Source organism: Seriola dumerili, unplaced genomic scaffold, assembly GCF_002260705.1.
Source record: "Seriola dumerili isolate Sdu_G_001 unplaced genomic scaffold, Sdu_1.0 BDQW01001124.1, whole genome shotgun sequence".
Taxonomy (NCBI): domain Eukaryota; kingdom Metazoa; phylum Chordata; class Actinopteri; order Carangiformes; family Carangidae; genus Seriola; species Seriola dumerili.
In genome coordinates this window covers 3,091,847-3,107,566 of record NW_019175379.1, presented here as the reverse complement: position 1 = coordinate 3,107,566, position 15,720 = coordinate 3,091,847, and the positions used below count along the sequence as shown (strand labels likewise).

The following is a 15,720-nucleotide window of genomic DNA, read 5'->3' as shown; positions in this document are numbered from 1 at the left end:
CATCATGTTTAGTGCCTCATTCATGCTGGATTGGCAAAAGGAAAAGACCTACAACAGGTTCATTTATCATAGAGTGAGACCTGTGTGTGGATAATCACCAAGAGCATGTTACAGCTGTTTATACTGCTTTAAATTGGAAGTGGTATGGGCTTGGATCCAAGAACAATTAATAATAATTAGAATAATTTAGCATAACAATCAATGTTATTATTGGTATTGATAGTGTAAAAAATGAGAGTGATTAGGTTGTGAGGCAAACAAGCTGATTGCTTAAGAGTTTGTGCCAAGCTTGAGGGCTTAATGAAGAGCTGGTTCACCAAAATTCCTACAAAATATTTTTCCACTTAATTATGCATTTGGTAATGTCGCCATTTCAGTCTGACTCATTCAGGATTTCTGAGGTTGATACTGATGTTGATATTTGAGAGTTCAAAAAACTCTAGCTGATAGATTTTCTGACATACAAAGATTTTCTTATTTCTTTAATGATTGCAAACAAGAAATAGTTGTGGGTGTAACACAAAGGTGACAGTTTCAAAACATCTTGAGTTTCTTTTATATCGTCTGATTTATCAGCCTTGACAGCTTTTGGTTTTATTTGTCCAGGTCTTTACAGTTGAGGTGAATGGACTTTCAGCAGCAACAACTGTGTCCCCATTACTCTGGTTATAATGCACTTTCTGCACACAGTGAAGAGTTTTCAAAGGGACAACTTTTTTGTTAGAAACTAGTTTCCTTCAAATCCGTCTTTTTTTTCTTCTTTTTTTTGTGAACTGGCCCATAAACACCCCCTCAGTGTCACAGTGGATCAGAGTTTGCCACAAAGCCCAAAAGATCCCACACTGTGCCTCTCACATTGTGTGTGATGTACTGTACTTGTGAGTGTAAAAGCCCATGATGAACAGTTAAGTCTGTATCTGCCAAATAAGTCTTTATACTTGGATTTTTTTTTTAAAATTCACTTTCCCAATGGAAATACAGTAAAATTGTGACAAGAAATTGTAAGATCAAACATGTATTTTCTTTAACCTCACGTTCATCTTTAATAAACAGTCTGTAAAACAATATAATGTAATTGTAAGCAGTTATAAATGATTAATATCGTATTTGCCAACAATTGATGTTATTATGCTCCCTTAAGTGGAAGCTGCTGTATAATGAATATATAACAGTGAATAATATAAAGTGTCTTCAAGTTATAATTGTATACTGTGCATTAATATACACTTAATGTCCATATATCTGCTTACAACTACATATACGTGTTGTAAACCAGTTATTTAATGTTAATATTGCTTATAAGGGGTTTGTAACTAATAGTTTAGCACTTGAGATGCCAAAAATTTCCGTTATTTCTTATTAGTTGTCTTGGGTGAAGCCATGCTAGAAAAACAACTTCAAACTCAAGTGCTGAGGAATCAATTTTTTTTTTTTAGACCCTACACAGAGCGCTGAGCATTGGGAGCTAAAAATATTTCAACTTTCAGCAAAGGAGCTCTGAACTTCAAAAGGGCTCTCAACGTAGTCTCATAGCAACAGCAGCCACATGTCCCACATGAACCAGTTCAGCTGAACCTAACACAGCCTCTCGCTGCATCTGCAAAATAAACAGTTGCCCTATTGTGACCCCAACGCCTTTTCAAAAGAATATTCATGTGCAATAAGCCTTGAGCTGCAAAATGGTGTCCAGACTCGTTTTTTCAGGTTTAAGGAGCAGGAAATCTCAGACTTTGCTTTGGGGGAAGGTGTTGAATCAAATAATTTACAAAAGCCCCAATGAAAAAAAAAAAAAAAAAAAAAGGAAAATTTGTTAATTTTGAAGGAAAGTAAAATACTTTTTTATGTTTGGCAGCAAGGAAACTTTGGTTTAAGGTGGTATGGTCATGCTGATATGTAAGATCAAAGCAGACTGAAAAAGCGGCAGTTTGAAAAAAACATCAGAGAAAAGTTCCTGTAATTTCACTCTTTTAACTGTGAGTGAATGGATCCTCCATAATTTAGATATTAAATAATATCAAGGAATTATTTTTAAGTGAACAAGTGGATATATGTATTTATATATAACATTTCGGTGCAGTTTATAATTCTTTATATGCTAAATTGCTAAATACCAAACTTGTTTTTTTTTTTGTTTTTTTTTAACTTTTTTTCCTCATGTTCCGAGTGCCCTGAAGTGAACTGAATAACTTGTAATGTTTGTTATTTAAAGAGCAAACACACAGACAGCGCTCCCTAATCTGAGATCGGAAGTAAAACATGTCAACAAAAGAAAATGATCAGAAAAAGACAAAAATTACAATCGTTCTGTACATGACGAGGCTGCTATACAAAAGAGTTCACCCTGTTTGTGTGTGCTGTGCACTCCATTGCTGTAACGATACAGTAAACAGACAAACTGCTTGCCTCAACATATAAAAGTGGAAAAACAAAAGAGAAACATCCATCTCTGTGGATACAAGAGATATTCAAAAGCAGATAAATCGATACAGTCGTCATTAACTGGAGCCCTGCAGTGCCCACCCACTCCTGACCCGTTACTGACCCATTACTCGCACACACAAACACACACCATCGCACTGTTGAGCCCATATATCCACCAGTTTCTAAATTAAGGGAGGTATTAAGATGAGAAGTCGATAGTGTGTGGGCTGCCGGCAAAGGTTTGGTCTGACCTGGAGAGTTCGTCTTTAGAGGACGATCGGTCTGAAGGAGGTCAGGATGAAAAGCAGATGAACAGAGTAAGTAATCGCTGGAGCATCCATGGGAAAACACAAAAATGGATGCACTGCTGAGGAAGCACAAAAAAACAAAAAACAAAAAAAACACTAAAAGCGACAATGTTTTCCTCATGAAGGCTTCTGTTAAATTTCAAATTTTGTAGCCTCTTGCTTTTATTTAAAAGGAATATTTTTGACATTTTGGCTTATTGGCTTTCTTGCAGAGAGTTAGACGAGAAAATCCATACCACTGTCATATGTGTGGTAAATGCAGAGCTGGAGCCAGGAGGCCATTAGCTTAGATTGGAATAAAAAAAATTCAAAAATCTACCAACACCTTTTATCTTGTTTATTTATTCGTCTTTTCCATAGCTAATTGACGTATAAAAGGTGGTATTGATCTTTTCATCCAAGTCTGAAAGGAGGCTGATAAACAAAATGTCAAACTTTTAAATTTTTTGCTAATTCAAGTATTTGAGCCACTTATAGCATCTTTGTTTAGCATCCTACTAGAAGGCTGCACAAATCTGTTATCATCTTAGTAAATAAAAACATTGTTTAGTAAAGCCAATGTCATAAAACGGTGACCATTGCATGTTCCGAGAACCCAAGTGACGTCTTCAAATTGCTCGTTTTGTGCAAACAAAATCCAAAGATATTCACTTAACGATATAAAACTGAAAAAAAACATTGAATCATCACATTTAAGAAGCTGGAGCCATCAAACGTTTCAAACGGCAATTTTGCTTAATAAATGACTTAAAGATTAATCAGGTATTTCCAATTAACCAATCAACACATAATTTAAGCACTAAATTATATTCTTAAGCCTAAAGCAACCCAGTATCCATTTTAGCTGAGCTGAATAATATGCTGGCATGTATGAACATTACAATCTGTGTTTTGTATTTTTTGACAACCCCTTTACTAACTAAATGGAACCATTACAGCAACAGTTCATTCTGAACAGGAACAGGTTGTGTGAAAGAAACAAAAGGAGAAAATGAAAGCCGTGTTGATTTTGAGTTTCCCAGACGATGCAGATGGGGGCCAGGCGTGCATCTTGCACAGTCAATTCCTGCAGCATCAGAGAATGGAGAGCAGCCAAGTCCGGACTCTCTGTACTGCAGCACCAGCTGGAGACGGCACACTTGGAACCTACACTCATCTAAACAACACTATGATAGCTGATGTACTTCTACAAACCACAGACTAAACAGGCACTCCAACCGCTGTGAGTGTGAGTGACTTGACTGGTCCCCAGCCAAAAAACATATCAGCGGGCAAAAAACAAAGAGGAAAGTGAAGGGTTGTTTTTCTATTTCTATTTTCATTTCAGTCTCCCAAATAAAAAAAAAAAAGGGACATGATGGCAGACCATTTGTGAGTCTCCTTCTTGCCCTCGCCCCCTTCATCTGTGTCTCTCTACATTGCTCTGTAGTCTCCTTGTATGCCCATGATGTAAGTTTAGTGTCCTCTCCTCAGCAGAGTCCTGCCCTGAGGAGAGGCAGGGCTAGTGGGGGAATCCGGGGGGGGGGTCTGCGGCAGTCCGAGCAGTCTCCCCCTGCCCTCAGCCGCAGGAGATGACAGTGAAGCGTTTGGAGATGCAGGACATGTTGTGCAGCACGATGCCCAGGAGGAAGAGCAGCACGCAGGCCACCAGGATCACCGTGCACACGCCGGACCACGTGGAGCCCTTCCCGCCTCCTCCCACCGGGCCAGTAACTCTCCTCTCGCCCTCGCCTCCCTCCAGCCCCACCCCCACACCCTCTAAACCCATAGCCAGGCCCAGGGGCTGCTGCTCAGGTACGGTCACCACGGTAACCCCTTTCTGCTGGCTGCCAGGCAGGAAGCGACATCCCAGCTCCCCCGGCAGGCCGAGCGCCCGCTCCTTGGCGACGGGCAGGGGCAGCATGTAGCAGCCATTGCTGGGGAGGCGGATGAAGACAGGCGTGTGCTCAGAGGCGTGAGGGATGGCGATGACAGTGATGATGTCCGGGTCATCCGGGAGCTGGGAGACGGACAGGCCCGGCGGCAGCTTGGTGACGCCACGGCACCAAGGACAACGAATCTCCTTCTGGCTGCTGCGCATCTGGGTCAAACACACCGAGCAGCACGTGTGTCGGCAATCCAGGAGTTTGGGCCGCCGGCGGGGGCTGTAGTAGTTAAAGCAGATCTGGCACTCCAGAATCGAATCCTGGGAAAGAGTCTCCATTTTGGAAAGGTGGGTTGGTCGTCCCTTCTTGTATTCACCGGCGGATATTTTCAGAGATCGTCAAAGTCAAACACAAACAGATCTAGTAGAAAGGTTGCACGGCTCCGCGTGAAGTTAGGAAAGTACAGCTGGCTCCGATACTTGACGGTTCACCACCGTCCACGACTTCACAGCCCTTTGGTGGCAGCATGGTCATCCATCTGCAACAGAGGAGAACGGAAAGCATTCAGGATGATGTGCCTTGGTGCTCATGAAATTGAGCATTGATGTGAGTTAATATGCAAGAAAGAGCAACAAAAACTCTACTTTCTGTGGAGGCCAATATTTCTAACTTTGTCAGGGAGTTTATGTCCTGACATGCACAGTGATTTTATGTTGCACTACAGCATACAGGACGACCTTGATTAGAAGATGACCTCACCATTGAAGACCTTTTCTCCCTGGTTCATTTCTGCAGTCAACTTACTCAAATAAACAGATTTTCAGTTGTCATGAATTCATAATGTACCCAACAATTCGTATTACCCAAATTCTATACCAACGCTTTCATGAAATTTCTATTCCTTTTCTTAAAATCATCATATTTTGGAGAAACTGGCCTCACTCTGAAGGTGTACAAATCAAACTCACAGCAACAAAAGGCTTACAAACTAAATCTAAAAGTATCGTGTGTATCAGTATTGTATGTGTATGTATTTTATTAATGTACTTAAAGTAGCAAAAGTATTCATTACGCAGGAAACACCCTCCTTTGATGGTGTTGTATTATACAAAGTAATATTAATTTTATATAAACAAATAATTAATATTACTGATACATTACATTTGTAACTATCCTGTTTGCTGTTAGGCAGCAGCCCAAAACTCCAAATCTCTCCTGCGTCCTTAAAACCTTATTTTCTTCAAACAAGTGAAAAAATATGTCAGTGAATACTTCAATGAGATTTTAGTTTTATATCAATGTGTTTAAAAATGCTCTAAAAAAAAAAAAGCAGAGACTGCAGCTTGAAACGAGACAGAATGAGGCCGGTCGCTGCACAAGAATCATGAAAAATGAAACTGTTGTAGAAAATACTTGCAACTGTAAGGAAAACAGTAATTTTCCTATTGAACTTTCCCTTTTATTAAAGGAAAATTAGACTCAATTAAATACTAAAATGTCTTGAAAGAGGGAGATTTTATGCACTTAACACTTATTATTATAGAACCAGAACCTACTGCAAAGTTACTACAGCTGCCCACTAAATTTAGTGGATTAAAAACTACAATATTTGCCCTAGAAATGTAGTGAAGTAGCATGAAATGGAACTCGACCTCAAAGCAGTTGAGTAAATGTACTTGGTTACTTTCGACCACTGTTTCTATTTAAAGAGATAAAACTTGTTTTAATGGTCCCAAAGTTTCAGTTAGAGGAACAAATGGCACTTCACAGACGACTGCTCTCACAGCAGGCAACTCACACTCAGCCCTGAGTCAGGAAGAGGCAGAGGTCAAACGACAACAATGCTTCATGAACGCCAGGGAGTCATTATTATGTACGGCACACATCGTACATATCAGCCGGCAGCTGACTGCAGCAGGGGCGAGTTCATGAGACCCTTCGCCTCAGTATCTGTGTTAAGTATGGCTAATTCTTTTAACTGTCTCCTTCAGGCCACAGACTACATAATCAATTTCCTCCTCCTCCTCCTCCTCCTCCTCCTCGTACTACTCCTACTCTTCTTGCATAATCACGTCTACCGTGTTAATCCATGCGGAAGCTGTGATAGTTTGCTTTTACAGATGATTAAACCCTGTCGAAATAGCACCAAGGAAACAATGAATACCAAACAGGGCCCTGTCGACTTTATATTTTATTCTTTTTGCCCAAATTGTCAAGTGTGAAAACTGCTGAGGAGGGAAGACGACTAGATTTTTCTTTCCCTTTCTCTTGGCAGCCATCTCAACAGAGCCGGTGTTGCTCCGGGCACGACCGTGGCTAGACAGCTAGAGTGAGGGGTGAGACAGATGGATTGGGGGATGGGGGGGGTGGGGGTAGGTGGGTGCAGTGGAGAGAAAAGTGGTGAGAGAAATGGAAAAAAGGTGAGCACGGATTGCCCTGCAACACCATACATTTCAGTCCCTTATCAGAAACAAGATCTCAGGCAATTAAACTCCTCATAGCGCCCTGTGGGGACACCGACGTGGCAATGACAGATTAGAGCATGTTCACACCGAGCATGCTGGGAGCAATTTATTCACTCTGGAGACCTTTAGTTTGGTTCATTTGGACAAGACAGTTTGATCACATTCGACCTTGGGCGGTGGTAAATAACTGCACCAAGACAAGGTTTAGAATTTGATAGCATTTTACTGAAATGAAATCCCACATAGAACCTGCATATCAAATCTGAACCCTTTGGAAAAATAATTTCATTGATTGGATCCATGAGTGTCTAGGTAACAAACGTGATCGCAGCAGAATAAATAAGGTGGTCTAGACACCCTTGTCCATAGCCATGTCCTTCAGCTCTTACTTGGAGGGATCCTGAGGCATACCCAGGCCAGACGGGATACATAATCCCTCCAGTTCGTTCAAGGCCTGCCCCAGGGTTTCCTCCAGGTCGCTCTGCCGAGAACACCTCCTTAGGAAGGTGTCCAGGAGGAATCCTGATCAGATGTCTGAGCCACCTCATTCGAATTCTTTCAGGGTAAAGAAGCAGCATTTCTACTCTTAAACTCTTTCCCAATGCCTTCAATCTACTATTCAAACCATTATTGATTTAGTTTTTTAGGATGCACCGACACAATCTTTTGAGTGGATCAGGTTTTGGCAAAACATGACCAATCCAAATTAAATGCAGTGTCTTTATTTCACGCTCTGCTATCAGCAAGTACATTCATTAAGTCACAGCAGGCCACAAACCTACGGCCTAATGTGACTTGCATAGAAATGATCCCAATTACTTGGACACAGTGTGGTTGCAGAAAAGGACGATACTCGTATCAGACTTGTAACTGGTGCCTGGAGTTGGGGTATCGGAATCAGTATTGCGACAGAAAGAGTCTTGGTGAACTGAGTTTTCCACAAGTTTTTTGTTTTGGATTGTTAGGCCTTTGCAATGACTTTGGACAAGAAGTTTCCGAAGATTTATTACATCGTGGACTGCCAGACTGCTTTGAAGGTAAGGAGACACCATATTTTCAGCCACAGTAGCAGCACGGCTCTATAGATGGAAATATCTATCCGTTATCGCTCCACTACTTTGGTCATGCAGGTATTCCAGTAATCGATAAAGATTACTGTCACTATTGATTAATCTGCTGATTATTTTCTTGATTATCGGTTTTGTCCAGAATCACTATTTTCCTCCCCACTGTCGCCAAGTGCTTGCTCATTGTGGGAACTGTTGGGTTTCTTCAAATGTCTTGTTTTGCCTGACCAACCAACCTTACCTCACCTATTTTCTGGTGATCAACTAGTCATTACAGCACTTTAAGTTAACAGTAATACTGCAGGGAGTGCCCCAGTAATACTCAATTTTATTGGACATGTGTTTGAATCATGTTGCACTTTGCCTCAGACAGTAAAGAAAACCAGGACTTCTCACACTGTAAAATGCTTCAGCAGAATAAGCACTTGAGCGAATCCTCGTTAGACTGCTAAACTCTACAGTCAAGTCAACCTATCTGTGTTCGTCAGCATCATCCACTTCACCACTCAGCCTCATGTGCATCTCCTTACTCTGCTCTGCACTCCCCAGCCGGGTCCGGGGGCCAGACCCTCCACTCCCTCCTGCTCCTGCTCCTGCCTCCTCACTCCGCACTCCCCCAGCTGACCTAGTTTCTCCACACCGTTACCGAGTAAAAGGCGAGGGAAAGTGCGGAAAAAATCCTGGTAGTTTTGACAGAGAAGTGAGGAGAGAGGAAGACGAGCAGAGGGAGACGGAGCCAGAGAAAGAGACCTGCCCTTGAGGGGGCGAGACAGCCCAGGGTATTACTGAATCCTTTTCCCAAAGATAAGGATTAGCTTTGATCTGACATAAATGCTTTGTGGCTCAATATTCCCATACACCCAGTCGCTCTCTCTTGCCCTCCTTCCATCTCCCCTTCTGACTGTAAAGCCTTTCCTGCTTTATACCAATGCGTCATACTTTTCACCAGGTACCTTCTTTCCTTTTTGCCCCTCAGTTTTTTCCTCCATCAACTACCTTTCCACTCTCTATATATTTACATTAATGGTGCACAATAAATCCAAACAGAAATATTACCTACTGCAATTATCAGATCACAAGAGGCTGCATTTTCCTGTGCATAGAAAGTGATTTCCAATATTTTAAACAAGTTAATATTGTGCTGTGCAGAATCAGAGGATCAGAATTTTAGTTATGTTTGTTTTTTTCTAAAATTATTTTTTTTTTAGATTTTACTCAAAATGAGCAACACAGGCAAATAATTCCCTAAATAATACTAATTTCATAATTAATAAAGTAATAATTTCCAAAAAGCCCAAGCTGTGTTCTTGCTTTGTCCAACCAACCCTCAATAAATCCAATTTAAGTCTAATATCATAGAAGACCAAGAAAGCTACAGAACTTGAAACTTTCCCTTTTCAGAGGCAGAAATCTGAATTTTTATCATATTTTCTAGGATAAATTTACCTAAACGATTATTTGCTTATGAAAATAGTTGTTGGTCCATTTTGTGCCTTTAAAATAGTCAGGTATTTGGCTTGTTGCAGCTCTATTAAGCAGGATATATGGCACAAACTTATGTTGGTATCATTCAGCTGCCATATCTGGGTATTTTATTTACAGGTTTGGTTGGACTGTTGCTTTCAGAGTCAACTCTCCGCAGCCTTGAAACACAGTCGTCACTCAAGACAAAGGAGATCGAAACATGGACATCCAGTAACATTTTTCTCTGAATCTGCTGAAGAAAATAACACGTCTGCTCTGGAGGTGCGCTCTGAGGTCATGAAACGACGGCGAGGAGCAACTACAGCTGCTACTTAACAAAATGATTTATCGGTTCAACTGCTGAGCTGTAACCAGGGCAACCTGGCTTAGTGGCGAAAGCTTGGTTTGTGACCCATTTTCACACCTACATAGAAACACAACAAAAGTCCACGAAAGGGGGCAGGAGCTGGTTTAAACAAGAGTGTACTGAACAAGACACAAATCAGGAGAACCATTAATGTGAAAGTCAAATTGATTTGATTTAACAGATGCACAAATATATAAATAAACCATACAATATATTTTGGTAAAAACTTGACTCCTTATAATTCTACCAGTGTTTCTGTGGCGTCATCAGGGGAGCAGGGAAGGACTGATGATTTAGTAATGATGCAGAGTGACCGGGCGGAGGCCTCCACCACCCCAACATTGCCTGTGGTCCACTGGGAGTAACCAACAGAAAACACACACACACAAAGAGGACTGAATGGGAATACACACTTATACGAACACACACACTCCCTCAGGGCCTCCACACACAATCAGCCGAGGAGAAAGTGCACCCGTCCTAGCAGACAGAAGTTAAAAATAACCGCCACAGCCAGAAGTACACACATGCACAGGGAAACACACACACACTGTATATATATATATATACACACACACACACACACACACAGCTCGATGTAATAAACTACCTGGAAGCAGCAGCAGGAGGAGGTGGGCTGTGAGCAGCATGGAGGAGGAGAAGCTAGTTAATCTGCAAACCCTGAGGTGGTGTGAACCACTGAAATGTCAGCAAGATGATGACGACGACGACGATGATGATGATGTACAGTGTGATGGAACTGTTCATATAATGCTGGTCTGCTACAGAGTGTGTGTTCACATCGAACACGTGCAAAGACGTTGAACTGATCAAGACTTTTCAGGCTGTGACGTCTCAACTCAGGTGACACCGAATAAACTGCAACGTGGGTGCAAATTGTTTTTGTAGTTGTGGTCATAGTTTTTGGAGTGGAATTTGGGAATTTCAAAAATTGATAAAATTGACTGATAATAATAATTAATAGGAAAAATCCAAATAAACAGACTGATGAGAGGGTTATAGGAGGCACTCATGACTTAGATCCTTTGTTACGGCCCTGCTGCCAACATAAATACCAATGATACTGACTGTAACAAGCCAATATCCTCTTATTATACTGTATCATCTGTGATTTATTTGCATCTGGATCTGGACTTACATTAAAAAAAAAAAATCACACAGGCATAAATTGTGTGGCAGCAAATGTGGCAAAATTCTCCCCACTTTCACCTACAAAAAACACGCCATCTGGCAATTTTACAAAATCATTTTTAAAGAAATTGTCCCTGAGCCCAAGGCTGAACTTCCACCAAATTTCATTTAAATCCGTTTCAGACAAACTCCAGGCCGCACTGAGAATAACATCTGCACTGATGCTTATATTTACCGGTTCCCTCATGAGAATAGATATCAACAGAGAAAGACTGAATTTATAAAGTTGCATGACTCCTCTTCTTTCCTTCCAAAAATGTTTTGATTTACCCAGCCTTCATCAGATACTAAATACTGACAGAAGCAAAGACACACACACTCTTCTCACTTTTAAATATGGCAGGAAAATGAAAGCCGAACTGCTCCATTTGTAGTCTGTCCATGCAATTTGTGGCATCACATTTCTAATATATTCCATTATGCTTCAATGGCCACTCACTCATTCAAATGACAGATAAAAGCGCTGTGCTGTGATACAGGTGTTGCGCGTGTTGGTTCTATGCCTGTCACTTCTGCATTTCAAGGTACGAAATGAATCTTAATCTCTCTGTTTTTTTCACTTGACATGAGAGCAGTTCATCAGCGGATAAAAGCTAAAGCGGTCGATTAATCTCTAACACGGGATTTTCTGCAGCAACATATATTCTACAGTGTAAACAAAACATACCAAATCAAACGTGCTCTCCTCCGCAGTCATGACTGTGGGCAGCTTGCTCAGCCACCATTTGCATATAGCTGGTGTGTCGATTTCCTCGCCCACACATCAAAACTTTGGATGGGAGTCAACACATCTCCTCCAGAGTACATTTAGCAGCTATAGCAGTCACGCAGGAGCTGCTGAGGCTAAAGGGCAACAGCAGCTAATTCGGGGCTTTTTATGCTGTGTGTGCATGTGTGTTAATCCAGAACTCATCAATTAACTTAAACTGCAGCCCATTTTTCATAAATGTCTCCATGTCAACTGCACAGGCGAGAAGGACAAAGAAGTGCGTCCTTGAGAATAGGTCGCAGCGTACAGTATGGATATGTGTCTTTTAAGCATCTATGTCTATTTTTGTGAGGACCAATTAGAGGGAAAAAAAAAAGTGACAACATTTTTTGCAAAATCAGCTGGGATTAGGCCAACCACAGCCGTGACTTAGAGGTTAATGCAAGGGAATTACTGCATAACAATGAGGCTCCTCGCAAGTGTACAAGTCCTGACCCCGGTTTCAATTCATCGCAGTAAGAGAGATCTGCAGATTTTCAGAATCAGAGTCTCAACTTTGGTGAACTCTCTGACATGCAAATTCACACCTCCGACCAACAGCAGCTCATCCCGACATTTGCTGACCCTCGAGTGAATGACGGGCAAATAATCCGACATGGGGTCGGGTATTGCGGCTTAACACTCCACAAATGAGTCATGGTCGTTGTTACTGGCTGGCTGGGTTTGTTAGCGTGTCAGCTACAGTAGCTCCTGACGTGTACAACGATATTTTAGACAATACTGTGCCAGTAGTTTGTGTTTCAACATGAGCAGCTCCATAAAGAAATGGTTTTCCCGGTTTGATGGTCAGAGCCCTGACCTCAACCCTACCCGACACATCACGAGCATCAGTGTTGGACCTCACTGATGCGCTTGTGGCTGAATGGGAGCAAATCCCTGCAGCAGGTTTTTTAAAGAGTGGTGGAAAGACCACATTAGTGTTTAAGCTTTTTGGTATAGTGTGACGTCTCTGCTGTATGCCCCACCACCAAGTGTAATGGGTGTTACATTGTGCGTGTGTGTGTGTGTGTGTGGGCTCAGCACAGATGGAGCCCCTGATAGAGGCCTGTGCAGCCGACCACTGCAGGACACATTATGGCAATTTCCAGCCTGAGGAGCCAGAGAGCGTCAGAGCTGGCAGGGGCTGCTGGATGGGCTTGGCCCCCACAGATCCGCCCGAGCGTGACGGGGCGCCACACTAACTCCCGCACCGCTGGGAGGTCGCCCAGCCAAAGAAGACTGGCAGAGTGCGAGAGGACAGCAGTGTTCATCCAGTACATCTCTCCAGGTATTTGGTTTCATTCTCTAAAACCAATATTTAACTACAGATGACCTTTTCCAGGCTTAAACAACAAACGCACCCAGGAAAATAGAGGGGCAGAGCTGATTGAATTACCTCTGTAGTCAGAATGTCCTCAAACACATATTACATGAATGACAACTACTGTGACTGAGAGAAATGTTTTCCATGGCTGGATAATGAGGTAACAACTGAATTAACGCATAGAAGCACATAACTCTCTTTACCAAAAGAGAGAGGAAACGTATGAAACTGGATGAGTTTACAAAAGTTAACCTAACAAGTGAAGCTGTTACTGAACGCAGAGTCAGATCCACTGTTTACAAAAAGCAGTTCTGTTACACGATCCGAGCGTTGAAAAGCTGTTAAAGCTTTGCTTCAGTCAGGTTTCCCAAAGATATAACTGGCCCGATGTCAGCGGTGGCATGTTGAGGTATTTCTTCTGCAGCCGTAATGGAGTTTCACAGCAAAAATGTGCCATCGATCCAAAACAACACCATCAGTCAGTCCCTCAAACAGTGGGGAGACTCTTTCTAGAGTCAACCATCATAAACAAGAAATCCATCAGAGGTACAACACGAAGGAGTGTCTCCTCTTTCACAGACTAGAACGAAAAGGGTTTTCGAGTGAGACAGGCGAGTGACTTTACTTGAAAAAGCTTGCTCTCTCTCGCTTTTAGGGGGGTTTAATTTCTTTTCGAAAAAGTAGTTCCAACAAAAAATGGCTGACATTGAGGTCTGTGGATGATTGTGGAGCTCAAACGAGTCCAGTCTCTTTTCTCCGATGTGGAGGAAGCAAAAATCTCAAAGCCAGGAAAAATAAATCAGAAAATATAGAAATAGCTACTTCTAGAAGGACCAACAAGTCCTCCGACATGAACGACCGTGTAGATCGTTTTTCTGTTTTCAACCCTGTGATATGACCCATATGAGTGTACCAAGACCTTGGTTGTCATAGTTACAATAATAAACAAGCGGACTGTGCCGAGAGCGGTGTACCTACTTTTGTCGCCGTGGATACTGTGATAATGGTCATGGCTTGGGGCTAGGTGTAGGCACTAAAAATGCTTGGTTAGGTTTAGGAAAAGATCGTGATGTGGGTTAAAGTAGGAATTTCCTCAACATTAGATGATGATTGTTGTCATGGTTACAATAATAACATGGTTTCAACTTTGTTGAACGGTCATGGATAATAGAAACATCATAAACTGCTACTTCCGCATGGGAGTCGAACACAGCGCTCCTGTGTCATACTCCTGTGTTTTGTTGACCCATCCATCCACCTCGACATCTTTCTCTTTATACTACATCACTGCACTTTTCCCTTTGCTCCTGTCATAATCATTACGACCCCTCTTCTCCTTTAAACATGCTCAGCACCAGTAGCTGAACATGTTAAGCTACAACCCATCAAAAAAAAAAAAACTCAAACCAATGATAAACACACAGCTTTGAGATGATCTGAGGTTAGATTTGCCTGCAAAGTCTTTTGCGATTCTGTCACATCTATTATTAAAAAGCCAGGCCAGTGAGAATTTAAATTGCAATAATGTCAGCCGTAATTTGTTTTTGATGCTCTGTCATGAAAAATGGAGGAGACAGGGGGATTGATAGAGTGAGGGATGCACTTTAATTTTTTTTTTTTCTTTTTAAACCGCCGATTCAGAAATGGATGAACTATAAAATCCTGACCTTTAAAGCCAGATTCACACCCATTGGCAGGATTTGGGCTAATTTATTCATTAAATTTGAGGTGGCTGGAAAACATGGCTGCAACAGAGAGAAAATGTCTTCACACACAGTAAATATAAAGTTGGACTATTTAATTAATCTGTGACTGTGTTTGTGCACGTGCATGCATGTTGGCCTGAGCTCACCAACCCGTACGCATGTGAGTGGCAGGCTGGCGGCATATCGCTGATGCTCCTACGCCATTTCCCATCAATCCTCAGCGAGGTCACGCAGAGTCCAAAAAACTCTCATCAGCAAAACAAATCACCGGCCTTCTGCCGCTCTTTGATGAAAGGCGTCTCTCTACACTGAGAAACTGAGCAATTTTCAAAGCAGATGAAAGAGGTGAATGCTGTGATTTCAGCAGCCCCGAGGCCTGATCTCCATCTACAGATCCAAATAAAGATCCAGGAGGTCTGAGATAAAGGGGAGCACAGCGGCTCTGCCAAAACTTCAAACGGCGCTGACACTTTTAATTAAGCTAATCTGCGACGAGGCTGCTTATGGAAACTATGTAAATGAGGATTATTTAAAAACTATTAACTGTGGGACAATGGCACTGTCAATGTTTGGGATTTTTTTTTTTTGGAAATAAAAATTACATCCTGAAAAGTTTCAAGCAATGTTTCAAAAACAAAAGATAACTCTCTTGAAAACATTTCATAAGTGAAAGTGGTCTTTAGATGACTCATAACTTTTACCAGGGGCCGTAATGTGCTTTTTTCCTCTCAAGCCAGAAATCATTTTGTAAGAGCAGGTCTCATTTCTTCAAA

General features: G+C 41.8%; 1 protein-coding gene across 2 annotated transcripts in view; it reads right to left on the bottom strand.

The window, feature by feature from the left end:
• Window positions 1-4,287: 4,287 nt before the first annotated feature.
• Window positions 4,288-15,720, bottom strand: part of rnf152 (ring finger protein 152) — a 47,401-nt gene continuing 35,968 nt past the window's right edge. For both annotated transcript variants that reach the window (XM_022767228.1, XM_022767229.1), the window contains one exon: window positions 4,288-5,132. In XM_022767228.1, coding sequence (XP_022622949.1) covers window positions 4,288-4,932 — 645 coding nt within the window. In that variant the 5' untranslated portion in view covers window positions 4,933-5,132. The remainder of the gene's footprint in view (window positions 5,133-15,720) is intronic.